Genomic DNA, 20,661 nt, shown 5'->3' on the forward strand with positions numbered 1-20,661 from the left:
CGCCCCAGCGGGCGGTGGCCCCGACCGACACTCCCCCACCTTTCCAGTGAGCCCTCACCGCCGGCTGCCTCCCTCCTCCTCCCCCTTTTTTAAGTTAATTAATTAATTATTTTTTCAAAATTTAATTATTTACCACGTCACCACCAAACGACGTCATTTTGACACTGTTTAGCCGCATTAGCATGCAAAACGACACCATTTTGCACCTACTTCGCCAGAAATTGCCCACGTTAGTATTTTGGCCGGATTGGCGCTTAAATGATCCATTTTGCTCCAATTTTGGCACTTAAATGTCACTTTCGTAACTTTTGGTATTTAAGTATCCCTTTGTGCCAACTTTTAGCACTCCAGAGGGCCAAGTGTCCCAATTCGTAACACAATAATAAAGATACTCCTTTCACAATATTCTTCTTAAAAGCATTCTCAAACCATTCACAAGTTCTAATAGGTAGTAAATACTCAATCCGACTTTTTATGCAATAATAATGTCATTTTGTAATTCATAATATATATAATCCATAGTATTTTCAGATGATAATTTTTACAAACTCAAAAAAGAGATTACACCATTCACTTGGATATGTCCCAAACTAAACAATAAAACTCACTTGAATCAACATACTTATGGTCTTATCTTATAAGCAAGAAGTAGCATCAAAACAATAAGCAAAACGCTATCTTAACTACGGCTCATCTAAACTAAGCTTAAACGCTAACAAAATAACTCCCACGTGATAACAAATTATTGATCCGAAGCGATTATTCAAACCTAAACACAACCCGAACTCGCACACGAAATGCTAAAATTTTGCTCCAACCAAACCATCGCTTCAAATCAACGACCGCCAAACCCCATGACTTAGCAACACCACAATTCACCATTTCCAAGAAATTTCATAACTTAACAATTACAAAATCAAACTTCACGCTCGATTTTCACAAAACTTCATATATGCAACCAAATTCCAAAGACTACCCGATTAGACACAAATGCTTATCAAAGCGATGCGAAGTTGAATCAACTTGACAAGGTCCCCATAGTGTGCAAATGTAAAAACCCCCCGACCATCCCTCCCCCGCCCGAGGGGGCCCCAAATCCCCCTTCATTCACCTTTCTTCTTCTTCTTCCTTCTTTCCCTTTTCTTTCCCGAGTTGCTCTCCGTCTTTTCTCTTTCTTTCTTTTATCTCGGTGGTCTCTTCTATATTTTTTCTTTTGACTTTTCAAACTTCTTTTATTTATGTTTTCTTTCCACCTTTGACTTTTCAAGACCCTTATCTTGCACTAAGTCATTAATCGATCAGATTTATTACTTAGGTGTCTTTGATCCGATCGGTTTTTTTTTTTTTATTATTATGTCTTTGCTAACATGGATTTTTCACCTTACAGTGACAAGGGAAAGTTTGGGTGATGCTTGGAAGTCCATTATTAAATATAAGGGCTCAATCCCTCTAAAAAGCATCGATATTAGGTTGTATCCCAATTCTGATTCGAACTTTATTTGTTTGTATTGTGCTTGTCAATATCACGGCAAATGTCAGTTGCTTGGTTAGATACACAATGCAAATCTTGGGTTCTTGATGAATGAAGAATGATATAGACATTCTGGAATAACTCTTGACGATCTAGAGTTTACATTCACGAGGCAAGGTTTTCTACTCTTGCACAAGTTCTCTCTTTGCGAGGAGGGCATCCCATCCTTTGGAGTCAAGTCAATGTAGCCTGTAATTTAGGGAGTTTGAGAGTGCAGCAGCATCCTTTAATGCTATAGTAGGTCTAATTGCTCGATAGCACAATCAAATTTGTTTGCAAATTCTGTTTGTTTGCAAATTCCTGTGATATTCGTATCTTTGAATTTGGTAGTGGAGCGGATCATAAAGCTAACATTTATGTGCTCTTCTTTTTCCTCCTCCTCCTCCTTCCTTGAGCTCCCGTGATCACATGTGCACATCAGTTTCGCACAAAGGTTTGTCCATGTTCTTTTTGAACCATGACGAGGTTACTTCCATAAATGGCTCAGATGCAGGGGTGTTGAGTAGGTCACTTTCAATTGGAGAGGCCAACGCAATTATGTATATTTGTAGTAAAATATGTATGGTAGTAAGTGTGTAAAAGTTATAAAAAAAAAAAAAAAAAATATGAGCAAAAAAGAAAAAAATATCAAAAGAGATCGGAAGATTAATTAACATGATCTTCCACATCCAAAAAATCAAGGTACATTGAAAAAGAAATCAAAGTGATTTTCTCATAAATACAAAATCATGACAGATTAGGAGATAAACCTACATGATTTTCATATCATACAATTTCAATTGGAATTGCATTTGCTCCTATAAATAGGAGTCCTCCTCAACGGAAAAGAATATATAAAAGCAAGAATATCACAGCAGCGTAGCGGAAGAAACAAATTTTTTTCTTCCAGTCCGCTACAGTTTTTTTCTTCCGGTGAAGTTGTATTCCTTGAAGTGGATGTGATTTTTCCCTTCATCTTGAAGGTTTTTCCCTTCACCTTGGAGGTTTTTCCATGATCTTGTGACTTTTCCCTTCACCTTGGAGGGTTTTTCCACATTAAAAATTCTAGTGTTATTTACTATTCATCTTTACTGCTTTCATTTAATATTTTATCCTATTTAATTTTCACAGAAATAGTACGGGGAAAAATTATCCGGGCCTTCTCCACGAATATTCTTTTCTTTTTCCCAACAAGGGGTTGTCGTGCGACAGGGACAATCTGGCAGGGCAGGAGAGGCCGTGCAATGCCAATCTTTGCGTGCTTGGGACAGGAGGCGGCATCTCTCAGAGGTAAAAAGTCGGGATCGCCTTTGGCCATGTTCTCTGGAATAACAGAGGTTTAGGGAGTGAAACCACCGATTTGTTCCTTGGTCTTTGGAGAAGTTTGGTTCTCCCAACAATTTGAGCTTCTAGTGAAAAGAATAGTCTCGAAGTATCTTATTCTCTGTCGAATAACATGGCTGATGCTTTTTGGGCTAAAGACGGACAATAAGGCAGCAGAAGGAGATCAATTAGAAGCAAACGACACTCCATCAGAAAGATATTGTCCTTGCAGTGCCAGTTTACATTTGGTTGCAAAGGTTGGAAGGGCGAAGCTTTAAGGCGAAATGAATTGACATGCGCCGAACCGTGTAGTGCATGCTTGTCATCCACTGGCATAACAAATCAACACACACCGAAGTCGCGACGTGATCAAAGTCACCAAGACCCCACAAATCAACCCAAGTAAATGTGGCAATGGCTGATATTTAGAGGTGACTTATCGCCTTGTTAATGTGACAAATCAATTCTTGCGGGTCGAGGCATTTGCTCATCACTGGCAGTGCTCCATTGATCCGGTTTTCAAATTTAGGTCTCGCTCTCGGGGTTGTGTTTCATATTGAAGCCTCTATGTAGGCCATACTAGATAATTTTGACTAACGAATGAAATGTCTATTTGACAAGAAAAGAAGGATTGGAGCCCTAGAACCAGAGATCAGCACAAGAAACGATCCAAGGCAAAACCCAAATGACCGAAAACCACAAAGACAAAAGAAAGAAGAGAGAGACCAGAGCCAAAGAAAAAGTAGGAACCCAGCGATGGAGGCTTTCAAATGAGGAGGCGACAAGATCAACGGCGTTGTGGCAAGCCAAGACCAAGACGCCCATGACAGCATGCAGTGTGTCGACCACCCTTTCTGTGCCAACCTCGGAGAGTCCACGCATCGGGGCCATGACTGCGGTGGACATGATCTCGTTTCCACGGTGACGCGAGGCGGGGCATCAGGCAATTGCTGGACAAGGAGGCGGGCATTGACAACTTTAGCCTTAGGTGGTGAGGTAGCAGTACAGCCGACAGAAGTCCAAGATCTCCGCCATGCTAGGCAACCAGAGGGTGAATAGAGAAACCAAAGAAAGATGCGAAAAAAGGAAGGAGGAAAAAACATTGCGCTAAAGGAAAATGCCCCGTCATGGTTGGGGAGTGACATGTGAGATGCTTACATGAATTCTCACCATAGAAACAATCGAATAATATTGGGTTGACAGCATTCAGCACCGAAACGAAGGACAGAAGTTCGATTTCTAAAGGAAAACGAAAGACATAAAATCTCTCCAGTGTCGGAGAGAATCCTTGGCCAGATTGTGAAGCTGCACACATCGACTCGTATGGTGAACATCGGCGAATTTGCACCTGCAAATTCAAGAAACAGAGCATGAGATCAAAAAGCCAAGCCGAAAGCACCTAAAATTTTTGGAGCGTTAAACTTAGAACCAACCGCAATTTATGTGATTTTGAGAGGAAAACAAAAAGGCCAAGACAAAAGACTCTTACCGAGAAGATCAAAAGGAGGAACAACAGAGCTGCTGCGAAGATTTTGAGTGAAGCCATTGGGTTAACGAATCTAAGAACGAGGAACCGAATTGAATTTCTGGATACCACTCTTGCTCGAGTCAATTCTCTCTTCCTCGCTCGCTAGCAAAATGCTCGTTTCACAAGCAGAGAGGGAAAGAGAGAAGGGGGAGAGAGAGAGAGAGAGAGAGAGCGAGGACTTGGAGTGGAAGGGTGACAATGAAGAGAGGGGGGCTAGCTATTTATACAGGGTCTGCGTTGGGCGGGGCTATAGGAAAGCTGTGGCATTTGGTATTCGGTAAATTCAGTTTTTTGCTCAAACTCCTTTTTCCTATGACCCCACTAGGAAAAAGGTGTTCGAGCGTGGTATCCAAAATTTCGATTCGGTTCCTCATTCTTAGATTCATTAACCCAATGGCTTCACTCAGAATCTTCGCAGCAGCTCTGTTGTTCCTCCTTTTGATCTTCTCAGTAAGAGAGTCTTTTGCCTTGGCCTTTTTGTTTTCCTCTCAAAATCACATAAATTGCAGTTGGTTCTGAGTTTAACGCTCCAAAAATTTTAGGTGCTTTCGACTTGGCTTTTTGATCTCATGCTCTGTTTCTTGAATTTGCAGGTGCAAATTTGCCGACATTCACCATACGAGTCGATGTGTGCAGCTTCACAATCTGGCCAAGGATTCTCTCCGACGCCGGAGAGATTTTATGTCTTTCGTTTCGCTTTAGAAATCGAACTTTTGTCCTTCGTTTCGGTGCAAAATGCTATCAAGACAATATTATTCTATTGTTTCTACAGTGGGATTTCATGTAACCATCCAAGTGCCACGTGGGGATTTGAAGTGGAGTCATTCTTCGAAAAAAACGGTCTTTGAAGTCGTCGACTGTCTATCTTAAATAGGGTCCCAACTCGCTGGCCGGACGGCGACCACTTAGCATCTCACATGTCACTCCCCAACCATGATGGGGGCAATTTTTTTCCTACTTGATATTGAATCATATTGTATGTCTTTCATTTCGCATTGGAAATCGAATTTCTGTCTTTTGTGTCAATGCGGAATGCTGTCAAGACAATATGATTCGATTGTATCTACAATGGGATTTCATGTAATCAATTAACTTCATACATGCCCAGAGGGTAACCATTCAGCTCAAGAGGAAACCATTAAGTGCAGTTTTCTTGGCTTTCCTTAACAAGTGCACTTATAGTATTAATGAAGAAGAACGGTACTTCAATTGCTTCCCAGCTTACAAAAGTAATCGGACAACACAGCCTTCGCAAGTTTCTTAGCGAGTACTCTTGAAGATTATTTACTTGGTCAGTAGCAAATAACCTTTAGCGATTACTTGCCCACGTGATCGCCAGTTCAAATGTGCATATAATCGTGTTCTTCAACTGCAGTTTTCTTCTCTGCTTTCAGGCCGCACAAAGGGTTCCCATCTCCAGGTTTCATCATATGTTAGTCATTCAGTAATGTACCTAACGACCCCTAAAACTAACGCGAACACGGAAGCTAGCTCGTTTGATGATAATGATCGCTGTGGATTTGATGAAATGTGATCTCCTTATGGCGATATCTATATTTTGAATTCAAATTCAAATTTACGCCGGTTGGGTTATATGTTTACTTTCCCCTCATAGAGTACAAATTAGGAAATTCTTGGAAGTATTTTGCTCTTGTTTTGTCACAATGTCAGCTTAGAAAGGAAAGATGATGTGGTCAAATTAATGGGGCCATATGGTTAGCAGCGTCTCGAGGGCTTAATATACTGGAGTCAATTTAAACTTTCTAATAATGATAAAGCATGGCATATACATGACAACTGTAGTTTGGCACTAATTCCGTCAAGGGAATTGACATACTTGTTGGACCTTTCCCGCAACTGTTAGATAAAGAGAAGTGAGTTTTAATCATTACATTTTGGTTTCGGGATGAGTGCGCCCATTCTTTGTTCTAGTTTATGGACAATTGACAATTTGGACCATTTGGTCCTGCATGGTAATTGAACTGATGCCATTTGTTGGTTGTGCGCAAGGATCTAAGTTCTCTTATTTCTTTTTCTAGGGATGAAATCAGCGAGAATCATTGAGGTCTGTAGAATGGGCATCGTCAACTACTTGGATGCACTCAAGCTCCAAGAAAGACTAATTGCTGCTAGAAAGAGTCATAAAATTCCAGACACATTATTATCTTTGCAACATCCTCCCACTTATACCCTCTTGGGAAAAGAAGGACGGATCATAATTTGCTAGTCCCTGAGTCAGACCTTGGAAAGATGGGAGCTAAACTTTACTACACTCAAAGAGGCGGAGACGTTACATTTCATGGTCCGCATCAAGCCATCTTGTACCCCATCATTTCTCTCCGTGATATTGGTCTTGGTGCTCGGAAATATGTGGAAAACTTGAGTTGACTATGATTGAATTAGCATCTCTGTATGGCGTGAGGGCTTGCCCAGGAAAATCAGGTGAGACTGGTTTGGGTTAGTGATAGAAAGATTGGTGCCATTGGGGTTCGTATATCAAACGGAATCACCTCTCATGGGCTGGCATTCAACATTAATCCTGATTTGAACTACTTTAAGCATATTGTCCCTTGTGGCATTGAGGATAAAGATGTCACGTCATTAAAGAGGGAGACTGACATGGTGCTTCCCACAGAAGAAGCGATTGAGGATCAGCTAATTTCTTGTTTTGTGACCCAATTTGGGTATACTAGCATTATATGGAAGGACGGAGAATCTTTATTATGTGGTGATGAGGGAGATACTAGATGAAGGGTCATAAAAACCCTTTCGATTCATGTAAGCTAACAACCTTATACCAACAAGACAGAATTTCCATTGATTTATTCCCAGGAAAAAAGAGTATGATTCTTTTGATTCATCATGAAATAGGTGCTGTTGCTGGTGGATATAGTTACATTTGAGGTACTCTTTTTCTACTAATTTGTCGCCTGATGTTCTTTTGGTTTGTCTATTTAGAATGGAAACTGATTAGCTCTTCAACAAGAATTTCAGCAGCAATTATCTGTATCGACCCTGCATTCTCTGTATTGTTGTTTTCATGAGAATAACTCAGCTATTAGCAAATTGCATTTTTATACATGAAGTGGCTAGCATATGATCCTGACAAAGGGCTGACAAAACCATGGTTTCCATGCTAAGAAGCTCTTTTTCGCCAACTACATCGTACCCTACCCTAGATTATCCTATTCTTTCTCCTTGCTCTGTCTCACCGGCCTGCCGGCCCATGATTCTTCAGATCGGCCGTCTCTCCATTGTGGGACGTCTTGGCCAAAGCTACACCTAAACCTACTTTCGTTTCTGACAAAATCAACCAAGCCTAATCGGTCACGACATCTTTTGATATTGATTGAATTTGAGGACTTTCACTGACTGAATCCATCCATAAACCTAGATCCCAGTCGGATCCGATCCGATCCCAATCCCAGCAGTCAAACTCCTTCCTGACCCGGCTCACCTCCAGCTGGCTAGTTTGAAAGTGTTTACTTTACAGGGGTAATCTAGTAGCAGTACCGGTCCCGATGGTGATGTCTTATTATGTATCAGAGTAGCATGATGCTTGCAGTTACAAGTTTTTCTTACATCTTCGGTTAACCAAAATATGCAAATGGTCCTAATTTGCACCACTATCCTTCAAAAGTTTCCGGCCGTAAGAAACTTTTCTGCTCCTTTCGTGTAGATTGAATATTTCCCAGCAGCCACCGAATAATTCACAATGGCTGTTAAAATCCAACCCAGGAGGTTGCCTGGTTGATAGTGTCATTCTTACAACCTTTTTAACAAATGCACACGAAGAACTTCTGAATGCTGATCAAACTTAAGCGATCACATTAGGGTTGTGAATATTTGGAAACATCAGCACAAATATGGTGATTGTCCAATATTCCCTCAACAAAGTAACTGTGGTGGTGGGGCTGCAGGAATATCTTCTTTTTGGATGTTGGACAGCTGAAGCCCATGTCTGAACGCAAGGTAACAAGCAGGTTTAAAGCGCATAAATGAGTAGAAAGAGACACGGTAATGGCTGACAAGCCAGCTAAGTGGAAAGGATAAAGATCATTCAGGGAAGCTCGCAAGAAGAGGGATACCCACAGAGAATAGGCAAAAGAAGTGAGGCAAATTGACAGACTTGGACAGAAGTGTGAAAATGGTCAAAGTAGAGGGGCTAGATTTCTGGCTTTTAAGTTGAGAAGCAGGCTCAACCAGCTAGATTTAGCTGCCATCTTGACTTAAGAGGACTGAATACAGAGGATAGAAAATAAAGCCACTGGTTTGGCCTCATCATGTGATCAGTCACATGAGAGAAAAGTAGCTTAACCATTTAAATTGGTCAGACATGTCAGAGAAATATTGTAATTAAAGGATGGGAATTATACTGGTCAAATAAGAAGTCACATGATTGCCTGAATATTATAACCCTTGATATTAGGCTTGTAAATCCGAATGCTCAATTTTCTTTAGTCGCAGATATTGATATGCACTTGATTCCTGATTTCATGTGGTTTCTTGAGTCCATTTACTTATATTCTGTTCCTCTTCATCCTCAATACTTATCTTTCAATAATACGTGGAAGCTTTGATTAAGGAAAAATCATTCCAGCCTTTGACCATCGAAAAGATCCTTTCACATTTTTATAAATTCAAAAAAGTGGAAGGATTGGATCTATATAACACTCCTTCTCAAGCTTGAAGACATACTACCATAATAACTTCTGCGACATTTAGCTTTCATCTTCTGAACCACCTATTGTCTCTCTGACCACATTGCCATGGGAAGTAGCCGCAGATCTTTCGTTGCTGTGTTTTTGTCAACTTGCACTTTGCGTGATGTGCTCTCTGGTAGTAATACTTCACCAAGAGGCTGAAGATTTCCCAACGTTACACACAAAAGTGCCCAGGAGGATGCTGCTGTCGTCCACGATATTGTACATGAGTTTAAGCAAGACGGCTAACGGGAAGAGAGATCCTCAGAAGTTGGTGAAGGCTAATCGAGGACAGCGCCAGCCAGCAAATCGAACCCGAGCCAGAACAACAAACCTCAGCACGGAAAGAGGAATAATTGAAGTCCCAAATAAACTTTCAGCATTTTTTCGTAGTAGTAGGGAAAATGGTAATGATAGGCCACGGTGCCATTTCTCATTCTTTCTTGTCCAAAGTCAAGTGATTCTTATGATTCTTCTGTAGTCAAAACTCGGAATTTAGCAGGTAACAAGGAGAAGTCTACTCACAGATTGCATAGAGTTTATCCTAGGCAGCCAGTAGAAATTTGCTTCGGAATTATTCTCCCAATTTCATTTTCTCTGATACAAAATGCAAGCTAATCAAGTGCCCTCAAGGCGTCATTAGGCATATGCTTCCTTCTAGTCTCTCCATCTGCATGTGCATTCATGTGATTGAGAGAACCCAGATCAGTGAGTATAATTCTTTTAACGCTTGCGTACATTCTCAGCCAACCTTTTGTGATTGAAGACAAATCTCTTGAAGCTTCAGAGAGGTTGAATGAATGGGGTTCTAGGTACAGTTGTCAATATATGACGAAAATGAATAAAATTGCAAATCGCAATTGTCGTAGGCATAGGCAAGACCACTTTAGAAAGTGTCTCCAATCGTTTGGTAAGTGGAAGGAGCTATTGAATGCATTTTGCCGGACACAATTGGGATTAAGATGCTCCACAGTTCCCGGATCAACGCACTGATTCTTGGGTCCGTGAGTCTATTTCTCGCCACGCCTCGTGAGTTCTTGTGGCCCCAACATCCCCATGATAGCTGGGGTGACTGTTTTGAACCAGTCACAGGATTCGTCGTTCCGGGACTGCTTTCTCATAGTCATTCCATTCTTTGAACCAGTCAGAGGATTCGTCGTTCTGGGACCGCTTTCTCACGGTCATTCCATTCACCCCCCCGTAGAAATCCTCTTGCATCAACTACTGTTTAAAGAGGGAAAAGAAGAAGAAACCAACTCAAATTTTAATCACGCTTCGGTAGTTAGTATCAAGCACAGAGAAAATCAGACGAAATATAGCCAGAGATGGATGGAGCAGGGCGGTGGCGGCAGCCTCCCTGGCCATTAGATGTGCTCTGAACTTAGCCTGCGAAACTTATGGACACCAGATAAGAAGACATAACAAAAAGTTTAGGCACTACTTTCCATCTCGCTCCTCCCGATTTAAATACTGAATTGGCCGCTGAGAATAGCGTACACCCTACCCATTAAAGTGAACATGTCCGGGCTTACAGTGGTACATTTTAATTTCCCTTCATTTACTTCTGCGTTCATATCGAAACATTTGAAATGGATGTGAACGGGCATCTCCTTCCTTTTATGAAACTTCCACCAAAGCACAGAAACACATGAGGGCCCGGTAGTTTTCAGCAATTGATCGAACTTTCATCACATTTCACTTAAAAATTCCGTTTTCCATGATGGACTTTTACTAAATGAGAAGCTGTACGGATAATTCTCTGCTCTTCTTGAGTGGCCCTAATTCGCCAAATAGCCCACAACGCGTCTTCGAAGATTTTTCCAAGTTAACAATTCGCATTCAGGACACGCTCCTACTGAATATATCTGCAATTCATACCAATAGCCCGTCCATCAAAGTCGTTGCTGAGACTTCAAACGTGGGTCCTTTTCGTTTCCGTCTTATCATGCTCATTTTCCAAGTTTAGAACCTTGCTTTGTGTCCACGTCATGGAAATTAGCACAAGCCGGGGCGTTTATTATTCAACTCATCGACGCCGAAAGATTCTTGGGGCGAACTGGGAGTCACTTGCCCTGTAATCGTCCAATCGTGGTGGAATGGGATGTCGCCGTGACCGGAGGGAATTAGTCGGGTGCTTCATTCAACATCACACAAAATTCTATAATTCGACCCGATGAAGGAACCACAAAATTCCGTATGAAATTAGTACATTGATCAAGTATGGTGCGCATACTGATCAAGGACGTGTGCACCAGAATTGCAACCTTAATCGGTACCTTCACCGACCAAAAAAAGAATCGGTATCTTCACCCGTATATTCCGCACAATAAGACTACCAGCAGAATTTTCAGCCAATAGCTCGAGCCGTATTGACCAAAAAAAGAAGATGAAAAGTCTTCAGTGGAGTCTCCTAAATGCCTGCCCAAAATGCAGCACAGTTAGTTAGGTGTATGCAGCAATTGCCGATCTCATCAGTCATCACATCCCTTGGCTGATTCACAAAGACTTCGTTGACCTCAAAACTCCATAGCCACAACCTTCTTCTCTTCTGGCTAAGTTCAATCAAACTCATTCTTGAGTCGAAGAATTTCATGTTTGATAACTAAATGAATCCTCCATCGATGTCCTGTTTCGATTCATCATACCCTCTTTTTCTTGCTGTTTCTAATTCCACGTCCTTCTTCTAGCCCAAGAGAACATACCAGTTGGATCTTCTAACCGCCACGAATGGCAACTCTTCTTCATGGCTCTCTCCTTCTGGAGACTTTGCATTCGGCTTTCACTCCTTATCCGACGGCGACACCAAGAAAACCAGCTCTTCTTGCTTGCCATCTGGTACAACAAGATACCTTCTAAAACAATCGTCTGGTTCGCAAATGAAGACCGTCCCTGCCCCGAAAATTGAAGCTAACACTTTGATCTGATTCGGGTCTCGTCCTCACCAATCCACAGGGTGGAGAGCTGGGAAACCCACCGTCATCGGCACCGTCTCACACGCTGTGCTCAATGATACAGGCAATTTCATGATCCTGGACTCCAGTTCAGATGTTAAATGGCAGAGCTTCGACAATCCTTGCGACACGTTGCTTCCGTCAAGTGCTCGGGAAAGGCAAAAGTCTTCCTCCCGTCAATCGGAGGATAAATTTTCCAGGGGAGATTCCAACTTCGGATGCGCGAGAGTGGAGACCTCGTGCTTAACACTATCAACCTGCCTTCCGACTATGCCAACGAGGCTTATTACAGCACCGGGACAGACGGCAGCTCTAATGCGTCCACCGCGGGGAAAGAACTCGTGTTCAGCAACTCAGGTTCCCTGTTCGTCTCGAGAGCAAACGGCGAGAGGTTACTCGCAGGGGGCATATCTCCCGCGTCTGATTCTTATCACAGAGTCACCCTGAACTTTGATGGGGTCCTACTCAGTATGTGCACCCCAGAATTCTGGTTCCAGCGGAAGCTGGGCAACGCTATGGTCGCAACCTGATGACATATGTGCCAAAGTTCAGGTACGTGATGGAATCGGCGTTTGTGGGTACAACAGCATTTGCACTATGGGTGAGAATAATAGGCCAAAATGCGACTGCCCAGAAAAATTCACCTTGCTCGATCCCAGTGATAAGTATGGCAGTTGCAGGCCTAATTTCACGCAGAGCTGTGCGGACGATCAGGAAAGGACGAAGCTTGGTCCGATGGAGGACCTGTACGGGTTCGAAGAACTCATGAACACAGATTGGCCAACCTCCGATTATGCACTATTGCAGCCTTTCGGTGAAGAAGAGTGCCGGAACTCATGCTTGCATGACTGCATGTGCGCGGTGGCGGTTTGAGGGGCGGCCAGAGTTGCTGGAAGAAGAAGCTTCCGCTTCCAATGGGAAAATTAACCCTACCCTTGAAGGCCATGATCAAAGTCCCGAAGCGAGACTTTCGTCCTACTTACTTCCCGCTCCCGGAGCCGAAGGCAAGGGATAAAGAGCCAAAATCTTTGGTTTTGTAGGATCAGTGCTTTTGGATCTTCTGTTTTGTGAATTTTGTACTATTCGGCGCTTGCATGGTGTTTTTCCTAATCTACCGCAAGCAACTCAAGAAAGTATCCACGAAAGGGAATGTGGTGGAGACGAATTTGCGCCATTTCACTTATCAGGAGCTCTTCCGAGCCACGGATGGGTTCAAGGAAGAGCTAGGAGGGGAGCTTTCGGGATTGTTTACAAAGGGGTGATTTCAAACAATGTAGCGGTGGCTGTGAAAAAGCTGAGTAGCATGATGCAGGACAAGGAGAAGGAGTTCAGAACCGAAGTGAATGTGATCGGTCAGACCCATCACAAGAATCTGGTCAGATTGCACGGCTTCTGTGATGAAGGGCAAGAAAGACTGCTGGTTTATGAGTTCTTGAGCAACGGCTCTGTCAGACCTTCTTTGCAGGAGATCCGGTTGAAAACCCTGGAATCTGAGATGCCAGATCGCTTTGGGAGTTGCCAGGGGACTAATGTACTTGCACGATGAGTGCCCGACGCAGATCATCCACTGCGACATAAAGCCGCAGAACATCCTCCTCGACAACAATTGTGTCGCTAAGATTCCGATTTTGGGATGGCCAAGCTCCTGATGATGAACCAGAGCTACACGAAGACGAACGTCCGAGGGACGAGAGGTATGTTGCTCCCGAGTGGTTCAGGAACTTGCCCATCACCGTGAAAGTGGATGTGTACAGTTTCGAGTCCTGCTTCTCGAGATAATCTCTTTGTAGGAGTTGCTGGCAAGCGAATCAAGTGGGGAAGAAAGAGAGATAGACGCCTTGACCGATTGGGCTTATGATCGCTTCATGGAGGGAAGGTTGGATGCACTAGTGGAAGGCGACGCACAGGCTCTACGAGACACAGAGAAGCTGAAGAATCTGGTCATGGTCGCATTCTGGTGTATTCAAGAGGAACCCTTGAGGCCGACGATGAGGAAGGTGACGCAGATGCTAGAAGGCGCGGTTGGAGTGCCTGATCCTCCATGTCCATTCCCTTTCAGTAGCTGCAACACTACGATCGATAAAGTCATGTTGGTTTCGTTTTCATACATAGGGGCTGAACTCTGTGTTCATTACATGTTAGTACTCTTATCGTGCTATAATAAGCGTGTTATTTACTATTTTGTTGATTCAAGTTTAGCACGCCAATTATAAGAATCTTGACCAGCCTGAATATATCTGTACGAGATTTTCTTCCTTCGTTGGCGAGTAGACAGATCACCAGCGAAGGCAGATCAATTTCTCGATGCAATGGGTTTTAGATGTGAAAATTACAAACAATTCAAGCAATTCTAATTCTTGAAACACTCTATTTTGTGACCTATATCTCGTATGGAGCACCGCTATTCTCCAGCTCTCCCATCAGTCACCAATCAGTCATAACCTTGCCAGAGCCAAAGGTACTGAGACATTCATATGCTAGAATAGAAGCTACCATAAGCTTTTCGATTTTTAGTTTCTTTTGCTTTTCCAAGTTCTACTGTATTTTGCATGTTGTTGAATGCGTTGTTGAATGACGGCTAGACGGAATTAGTACGTGCAAATGCATAGCCAATGCATATGAGCAGAGTGACTGGTTCATGGTTCCTGAAACTCTAAGATGCATAACACGATCTGCTGTATGTGCAAAATAGCCATTGTCATGTTCCTCTTCTTCAGGTAATAACTCGCCGACTAATGAGATAATATAGGTACGTTCCTGAAGTCATGTTGAGCCTGCAGGGCATATCGGACGACATTTTAGACATTTGTTGCAACTTTTCCAATTGAATTTCTGTGCATCTGTGCTTAATGCAGATTATTTACAGAAAGTCCATGGTGATTTGTGGAAATAGCAGTGATTCTAATATCCTGGTCATATAGGATGTCACTGACATGCAATCTTAAGGCGTGCTCTATGTGGAAGAAAAGAAAAGCAGCAAAATGAACATCATACCTTTCTATTCCATTCTGCTCTGCTTAGGCCTTTTCTTTAATAGAAAACGGTATGATACTCCGAGCTTTCTTCCTGAGTGTAAACAGTCCGTGCATCCAACAATCAAAGGGTAATACTCCACAGAGAACGTATAGATGTACAGAAACTACTTTTCTTTTCGATGGTGTCATAAGTAACTATCGAGTTTTGTTTTTGTTCAAGTTTTTCGTTGCCCGTCCCAATTCCTGATGTGCACTGTTAGGAGATATCTCCAATTGTGACCCACAGAGATGGTCTGACCAACAGCTGGTTCATCACGTTGGGGAGAGAGCTTTCCAGTAATTGCTGATCACTACGAAATTTCCAAGTCAAAGATTTTTGTCTTCTAAGTCATGGAATTAGGTAAACTTCCCGGTCCTTCTATTCGACTAATCAACGCTAGAAAATCAAGAAAAATGAACTCATCAATGTTAGACAATTCAAAGTACGGATCAAATTGACCAAGAAATCAATGCGTGCCTGATAACTGCATTCAATCAGACCACTTACTGTTTCAATGCAATGGCCTGGCTTATCGGTAAGATGCTTGAGTGACACATAATTTTGGTTCTGCAGTCCAGACGATTGCCTAGCCTTTTTGAATTGGCGCACCGAGCGCTGTATGCTCTAAAGCCCTCTCTGTCACTACACACGCCCATGCCCTTTTCTATATCAGAAAAAAATGACTCCGCTTAATGCTCTCCCAATGCTGCCGGAGACTAGAGCGATGTATAGTCTTGGTTCCACGGTCCAATCTCAGTTCTTAAGATTCTTCAGAAGTTGAAACTCATAAAATGTAACAGGTGACATACAGAGTAGCTTGAACAGAGTAGCCGTCGAAATCGATTAGTCTAAGTTTTCAAAGACTTTTGTCACCCATACAATCAAATCTTCTGGTTTCCATGAGCAGAGTGGCCGGAACTTTGAAAATAATTCCGCCTTCTAGATGATTGACAATCAATAGGTCTCGCGTGCCATTAAGATCTGCTGGTTAATTAGTTTAGATTTTTCTATAAAATCGATGATAAATCAACTTGTTCATTTAGGAATGCATGCCATATAACTAGCTATTATAAATGTTAAGATGATATAAATTGTTAGGGATATTTTTATCTAGATTACGTACTTATGTAATGAGCTTTTGTGCACCAGTAATTTAAGCGCTGCTTGTATAAGCAGTTCCTAATTATATCAAGCTTTCCCAATAATATCATGCTACTTTCCATTAGGCAATTTAAAGTATGATGGTTATATATATTTTGTAGTCCTGTTCATCTTGATACTTTCAAGTCTTTATGAACTTCCTATTCTTCTAGGCTTGTTCATCTTTTCTTTACATAGGTCCTTGATGCAGATTTGAGTATTTCCAGAAATATAGAGAACATTTGCATTATTTAAGCTCGTAAAATATTTGTGGATCATTTTGTCAATTTCAAAATATCATAAGGTTTTCTCAACAAAATCAAATATGAGTTGTTTTGCTTCAATAAATCTTTATGCAAAATAGAAGTATTCATTTAATCTACTATGACAATTCAAATACTAATGGTCAAGTCCATCAATCAATCTTTGTCAAATCAGGCATCAACGGTTCTTTTCATTGATCAACTATACGATATATTGCTCAGTGACAAGTTGACTAAGATTTCCTTTGGTAATATCTCTACTTATTATTAATTGAGCAATTTGTTTCGTGAGAATATCCTATAACTAGTATGCATATCTAAAAATCCTCGACCGGTTTCACAGTAATAATGAGCATCAAACTATTGTCCTCTAATATCAAAGATCAAATCCAAAATCCATCTCATAAACCAGAATACATTCTATAAACCGAACATATAACCTTGACAACTAAGCATATCCGCCGAAATACTTTGTGCAAAATATTTCTCAAATCATTTTAGAAATTATTTCATAAACGAGATGCAATGTAAGAATTGAGTAAAAGCTACTTCAATTAAGAATATGTTAAATTAAACTTAATCACTAACAAAATCACTTCCATCAATGTTAGCACAACGTAGATATTCCAAATTATTTGCAATGCGGAGCTCAAGTGTGAAATTTTAATTTTCCTCCGACTAAAGCTATACTTCAAATTGACTCTCATCAAACCTTATAGTTCCTCAATGCCTTAATTTATGATTTCCATATATATATTTTTTTGGTAAGGATGATTTCCAGCTATATTTTGATTTTTTCCTTACCAAAAAAATTTGGATACCATAGTTTAAATTTTACATAAGTTTGAATTTATATCATAATTCCGAAAAATACGTCAATTAAATGAATAAATGATTTAAATCCTCAGCAATCATTGCGAAAGAAAAAATCTGACTGTGGAGGTTCCGATTTACGTGCATTGCTTTCCTCTCTTTTCTTTTCTTCTTCTCTTTCTTCCCCACCCTGTTCCTGCGTCCTCACTTTCCATTTCGGGGTTGAGCTGGGTGTCCACTTTTTCTCTATTTTCTTTTTTAATGGTCCCAGAACTTTTTGACTAAGTCAAAGTCCACATAGTACAGTTGACTGCTTTCCCGTGTTGACTGCCAATCTCTTCCATCCAAGCACGGAAATAGTGTAGCCGTGTGGTTTTCAACTCGGCAACTGATCGATTTCTTCGTCACATTAAACTATTGGATTTCCGTTTGGCACCTTAAACTTCCATGCCAGCCAGCTCGCCGGTCTATGCCAGCCGATGGCCACCAGCCGGTTCATCTTCTCTTGGCTGAAAGAAGATGAAAAGTCTCAAAAAGCTTAAATGACCGACCGATAATGCAGGACAGTAGGTGGCTGCATGAGTTATCGATATCCCATCACGTTCCTCGGCTGATTCGCGAAGACTTCGTTGGCCTCAAACTCCATTTGCCACAACCTTCTTCCTCTTTTCTGGCCAAGTTCAAATCCATTCTCGAATGGATACTTTTTCACGTTCGATAACCAAATGAATCCTCCATCATCGTCTCCTGTTTCAATTCATCATATGCTCCATCTTTGGCTCTTCCTATTCCCCGTTCTTTGTGTAGCTCAAACTAACATAACTGTTGGATCTTCTTTAACTGCCGCAAATGGCAACTCTTCATGGCTTTCTCCTTCTGGAGACTTCGCTTTCGGCTTTCGATCATTGTCCAACGGTAACAACGCCAAGGACGAGCGACTCTTCTTGCTTTCCATTTGGTACAACAAGATACCTTCGAAACTGTCGTCTGGTTTGCGAATGGAGATCGTCCTGCACCTGAAAATTCGAAACTAGCGCTCACTTCAACCTGGGGCTCGTCCTCACCAATCCTCAAGGCGAGGAATTGTGGAAATCGGAGAGCATTCTCGGTGATGTCTCACTCGCCATTTTCAATGACACAGGCAATTTTGTGATTCTTGATTCGAAATCGGAGAAACTATGGCAGAGCTTCGAAGACCCCCGTGATACGTTGCTCCCTTCGCAGACGCTGGGGAAGAATGAACTCCTTGCCTCTCGTCGATCAGAGGAAATCTTCCAGAGGGAAATTCCAGCTTCGGATGCTCGACAGGAGACCTCGTGCTCAACACGATAAACCTGCCTTCCAATCGTGCTAACGAGGAGTACAACATCACCAAAACTGCTGGTGATTCGAACAGATCGGCCTCGTCGGGGAAAGAACTTGTGTTTAGTGACTCGGGATCTCTGTTTGTTTTGAAGGAAAATGACGAGGAAGTTTACCTCTCACAGGCGAAGGTGCCTTCGGCGTCGGATTTTTATCTCCGAGTGACGTTGGACTTCGATGGGGTTTTGACAGTATGTGCACCCCAGGAACTCAAATACTGACGGAAACTGGAGCATCCTCTGGACCCAACCCGACAACATATGCTCAGCCATTGTTTCTAAAAATGGCATCGGAGTTTGTGGGTACAATAGCATTTGCACTCGGAGAAAATAACAGGCCGAACTGTAGATGCCCCGACCGATACACCTTGGTCGATCCCAGTGATGAGCATGGTAATTGCGTACCGAACTTCACTTTGAGTTCTTGTTTGGAAGATGAGGATAAGCGGAACCATGGTTCGGCCGAGGACATCTACGCTTTCGTGGAGCTTAAGAATACAGCTTCCACCGGCCGGTTATGAGATGTTGGCTCCTTTCTCTGAGGATGAATGCAGAAACTCGTGCTTGCACGACTGCATGTGTGCGGCGGCTGTTTACAGAGATCGCGTGAATTGCTGGAAGAAGAGGCTCCCCTCTCCAATGGGAGAGTCGACCCCCAGTTTAATGGGAAGGCCATGATCAAAGTCCCGAAAAGCGACTCTACCTCCCACGAACGATTCCAAATTCCCAATCCCAGAGCTGAAGGTGAAGAAAAATCCCAGGACTTGGATTTTGGCAGGATCATTGCTTTTGGGAACTTCTGTTTTAGTTAACATCCTCTTCATTGGTGCGAGCACTCTGGGTTTTTGCGTCATCTACCGCAAGAAGCCTGAGAAAATAAACCTTAGAGAAAATCTAGTGGAGACGAATTTGCGGTGTTTCACTTACCAGGAGCTCTTCAATGCCACGGATGGCTTCAAGGAAGAGCTAGGGAGGAGTCGGGATTGTTTATAAAGGGTTTATTCCTAGTGATGTAGCGGTTGCTGTGAAGAAGCTGACTAACGTATTTCAGGACAAGGAGAAGGAATTCAGAACCGAAATGAATGTGATCGGTCAGACCCATCACAAGAATCTGGTCAGGCTACTCGGCTTCTGCGATGAAGGGCAAGAGAGGTTGCTGGTTTACGAGTTCTTGAGCAACGGCACGCTGTGGAGCCTTCTCTTTACTGGTGAATCCAGACCCAGTTGGAACCAAAGATGCCAAATCGCTTCAGCAATTGCCAGAGGACTGCTCTACTTGCATGAAGAGTGCACCATGCAGATCATCCACTGCGACATCAAGCCACGGAACATCCTCCTCGACGAGTACTACAACGCGAGGATCTCCGATTTCGGATTGGCCAAGCTCCTGAAGATGGACCAGAGCTATACTCTCACAAACATCAGAGGAACAAGAGGGTATGTCGCTCCTGAATGGTTCAGGAGCTTGCCGATCACCGTGAAAGTAGATGTTTATAGCTATGGGGTGTTGCTGCTGGAGATAATATGTTGTAGGAGTTGTTTGGGGGCGAAGTGGGTGGAGAGAGAGAGAGAGCTGTTGACTGATTGGGCTTACGATTGCTTTAAGGATGGAAAATTGGATGCTCTCGTGGAAGGCGACATCGAAGCTTTGAGTGAGAGGGAGAAGCTGAAGAATTTGGCGATGGTTGCGTTTTGGTGCGTACAAGAGGACCCGTCATTGAGGCCAACTATGAAGAAGGTGACTCAGATGCTGGACGGAACAGTGGAAGTGCCGGTCCCTCCATGTCCATTCGCTTTTAGTAGCTGCACCACCATCATTCCTAAATGAGAGCTGAGCTTCAAGCTATGAACTTTAATCTACTTATGCTATGATGGGCATACCATACTCCACCGCTTGTTTTGCAGCTTGAAGTGTTGCAATTTGTCTTCTTTGCAGTGTATTGACTCTAAAACGTGCAACATAGTGATGCAAGTTCTTTTTCAAATGAGTATTGTAAATCTCATATGTCTTGAATAGATTTTCTGCACTTGTTGAATCTAATAATGATTAAGAT

General features: G+C 42.4%; 1 protein-coding gene and 1 pseudogene across 1 annotated transcript; both read left to right on the forward strand.

The window, feature by feature from the left end:
* The first annotated feature begins 6,309 nt into the window (after positions 1–6,309).
* LOC120289221 lies at positions 6,310–7,229 on the forward strand (annotated as a pseudogene).
* A 10,765-nt stretch (positions 7,230–17,994) lies between these two features.
* LOC104429317 (G-type lectin S-receptor-like serine/threonine-protein kinase RLK1) lies at positions 17,995–20,648 on the forward strand. Its single transcript, XM_039302988.1, is given in 10 exon segments — positions 17,995–18,218; positions 18,221–18,292; positions 18,295–18,511; positions 18,513–18,548; positions 18,550–18,795; positions 18,797–18,925; positions 18,927–19,089; positions 19,162–19,351; positions 19,416–19,584; positions 19,586–20,648. Coding segments are annotated over 10 exon segments (2,280 nt in total). The 5' UTR covers positions 17,995–18,010; the 3' UTR covers positions 20,436–20,648.
* Positions 20,649–20,661: the final 13 nt, after the last annotated feature.

Source organism: Eucalyptus grandis, chromosome 10 (assembly GCF_016545825.1).
Source record: "Eucalyptus grandis isolate ANBG69807.140 chromosome 10, ASM1654582v1, whole genome shotgun sequence".
Classification (NCBI taxonomy): domain Eukaryota; kingdom Viridiplantae; phylum Streptophyta; class Magnoliopsida; order Myrtales; family Myrtaceae; genus Eucalyptus; species Eucalyptus grandis.